This window comes from Scylla paramamosain, chromosome 20, assembly GCF_035594125.1.
Source record: "Scylla paramamosain isolate STU-SP2022 chromosome 20, ASM3559412v1, whole genome shotgun sequence".
NCBI lineage: Eukaryota > Metazoa > Arthropoda > Malacostraca > Decapoda > Portunidae > Scylla > Scylla paramamosain.
In genome coordinates this window covers 13,321,495-13,323,994 of record NC_087170.1, presented here as the reverse complement: position 1 = coordinate 13,323,994, position 2,500 = coordinate 13,321,495, and the positions used below count along the sequence as shown (strand labels likewise).

Here is a 2,500-nt window from a genome sequence, read left to right as displayed (position 1 = left end):
AGGATGACAGGTGGAGATAGACAGGTATATTTTGTAGGCCTATTGTCTTCTTGCTGATTCCCTTATTTTCTACTTCCCTTATTTTCCTACTTTTTTTTATATATATAGGAACTGCCACGTGTAGACCTAATGGTTTCTTCCAGCTTCCCTTATTTTTCCTTTGTTTTCTAATGTTTTTGATAGGAGCTGCCAAGTGTTGACATAATGGTTTTTCAGAACTCCCCTTATTTCTTGTTATTTTTCTTCCAGTTCTTCTCCTTATGACGTGTTGTCCTTTGAGTCGCTTCTTAGGTCTCTCTTCTTCGTCTTTCTCTACACCCTTGGATAATCATTTCTTATTGTCCATCTCTGGGTCAAAAATGTTTTCATGTGACTCAAAATTTCTGTATTGGTTTCTTTGTCTCTTGTTATTACTAGCACTGTTCTAATTCCTGTCTTCTTCCTTCCTCTTTTTTTTCCATTTCACTCGGTCTATTATTCCTGCCACTTTCCTGTCCTTCCTTGTGTTCCCTGTCTCACCTTGTTGCCGCGCTGCCAGGTTGGGTGGGCGGGATAGGGACAGCCGCGCACCTCACACACCAGCACCAGCCGACTGCTCGCCTTCAGGAACACCTCTGGCCCCGGAAACACGCGCGCCGAGGCCTCTGTTGGGGTAGACAAACAGTGATATGACAGTCTGGTATTCTTCAGTGCTCAGTTCTCCTGCCATGACTATTTGAAGGCGGCAGAGAATATTAGTTTAGTTCTCATGGGTGTTTTTGTTATTGATGATGTGGAATATTTGTTAATCTATCGCTAGACATCAAAGGACCTTTAATAATCTCAATGACACTTTGTTCTCTCATAATGACTCTTTCCAGACACCAAAGAAACATTAGACGGGTTCTCATAGCTGTTTTCTTTATTGATTATATAGAATCTATGTTAATTTATCACTAGTATCGTGAAAACATTCTAAAAACATCAATAACTTCTATTAGACACTGTTTAACTGTCATGAAACCACTTGAAAATTTCCAGTAGAGCTTATTAGATTATCACTAGAACCACAAAAACACTAAAAACATCATTAACTTTTACTAGAATAATCAAAACACCCTTGAAAACTATTAGATTAACACTAAAATCGCAAAAAAAAAAAAAAAAAAAAATTGAACAAACTCTGTATTTATCTCTAGACTAGATCCTGATTACAGTAACTAAGATAAGCCACCTAAATGAATCAGAAGACAGACCATAGTGCCACAACACCGAGGTCATATGGGGCCTGCAAAAAAAAAAAAAAAAAAAAAAAAGCGCTACTTCTTCCACCGTGAATCTGCCACATGGTAGGATCGAACCCAGAATCAGTAGATGGCGAGACAAATATTTCTCCACAGAGCCAACTCATTACTTTGGAAGGGGACGGAAGAGGGTGAGGTAGAAAGAGACACGGGAAGGGGAGGTTGAATATGAGAGGAAGGAGAAAGGAAAGGAGGAGAGAAAGTGTAAGGGGAATAAGAACAAGAGAAGGAAGAAAGTCAGGAAGAAAGGAGGAGAAAAGAGATGAGTTTAAATGCGGGAGGAGAAAGGGAGGGGAAAATATTACGATTAAGGAAATGAGAGAGAGAGAGAGAGAGAGAGAGAGAGAGAGAGAGAGAGAGAGAGAGAGAGAGAGAGAGAGAGAGAGAGAGAGAGAGAGAGAGAGAGAGAGAGAGAGAGAGTTGTTTACAAAAGAGGATGTGAGGGCGTTAAGAGGGAAAAGGAAGGAAGGAAGGAAGGAGAGAGGGAAAGAGGGTGAGGGAAAAGTTTGAAAGGAGGAAGGAGGAGGAAGAGGGGGAGGAGGAGCAGAAGAAGAAGAAGAAGAAGAAGAAGAGGAAGAGGAAGAGGAAGAAGAAGAAGAAGAAGAGATACAAACATACATGATAGCAAAGAAAGAAAAGAAAAGAAAAGGAAGAAAACGAAGTGTGTCGGGAAGGGAAGAAGGGAGAGAGGGAGAGATGATGGAAAGAGGAGAAAAGAGAGAAAGACAGGAGGGAAAGGAGAGAGCAAGAGAAAGTAAAAATGCAAGCAGGAGGAGAGGAAGAGGATGAGGGAGATAATGTATAGTATGGACGAAGAAATATGGAGAGAGAGAGAGAGAGAGAGAGAGAGAGAGAGAGAGAGAGAGAGAGAGAGAGAGAGAGAGAGGACAGTAAGAATTGAATGCGAAGAAAAGAAGAATTACGAGGAAAGTTAGAAGAAGATTGATTTATGGAAGAGCAGAACGAAAGAAGCTAAAGGAGAGATAAGGAAGAGGAAGGAGAAATTCAGAAGAGGAAAGAAAACAAGGACAGGAGAGAGGATGAGGAATAAATCAAGGGAAGGAAAGGAAAAGAAATAAGAGGAGGAGAAGAAGAGGAGGAGGAGGAGGAGGAGGAGGAGGAGGAGAAGAAATTAGTGTGTGTCTTTCAGTCTGTCTTTTTATGTTTTTTTTTCTTGTGTTTGTTACTCCTTTCTGCTTACCTGTCTGTCTATCTGT

At 40.8% G+C, this 2,500-nt stretch overlaps 1 protein-coding gene and 1 long non-coding RNA gene across 5 annotated transcripts in view; one reads left to right on the top strand and one right to left on the bottom strand.

The window, feature by feature from the left end:
• LOC135110364 (uncharacterized) overlaps positions 1–2,500 on the top strand; it is a 234,157-nt gene that overhangs the window by 94,301 nt on the left and 137,356 nt on the right. The window lies entirely within an intron of this gene.
• Positions 1–2,500, bottom strand: part of LOC135110363 (mucin-2-like) — a 142,117-nt gene that overhangs the window by 26,930 nt on the left and 112,687 nt on the right. The window contains exon 6 of the mRNA XM_064022624.1: positions 520–644. Within this exon, the coding sequence (XP_063878694.1) occupies positions 520–644 (125 nt within the window). The remainder of the gene's footprint in view (positions 1–519; positions 645–2,500) is intronic.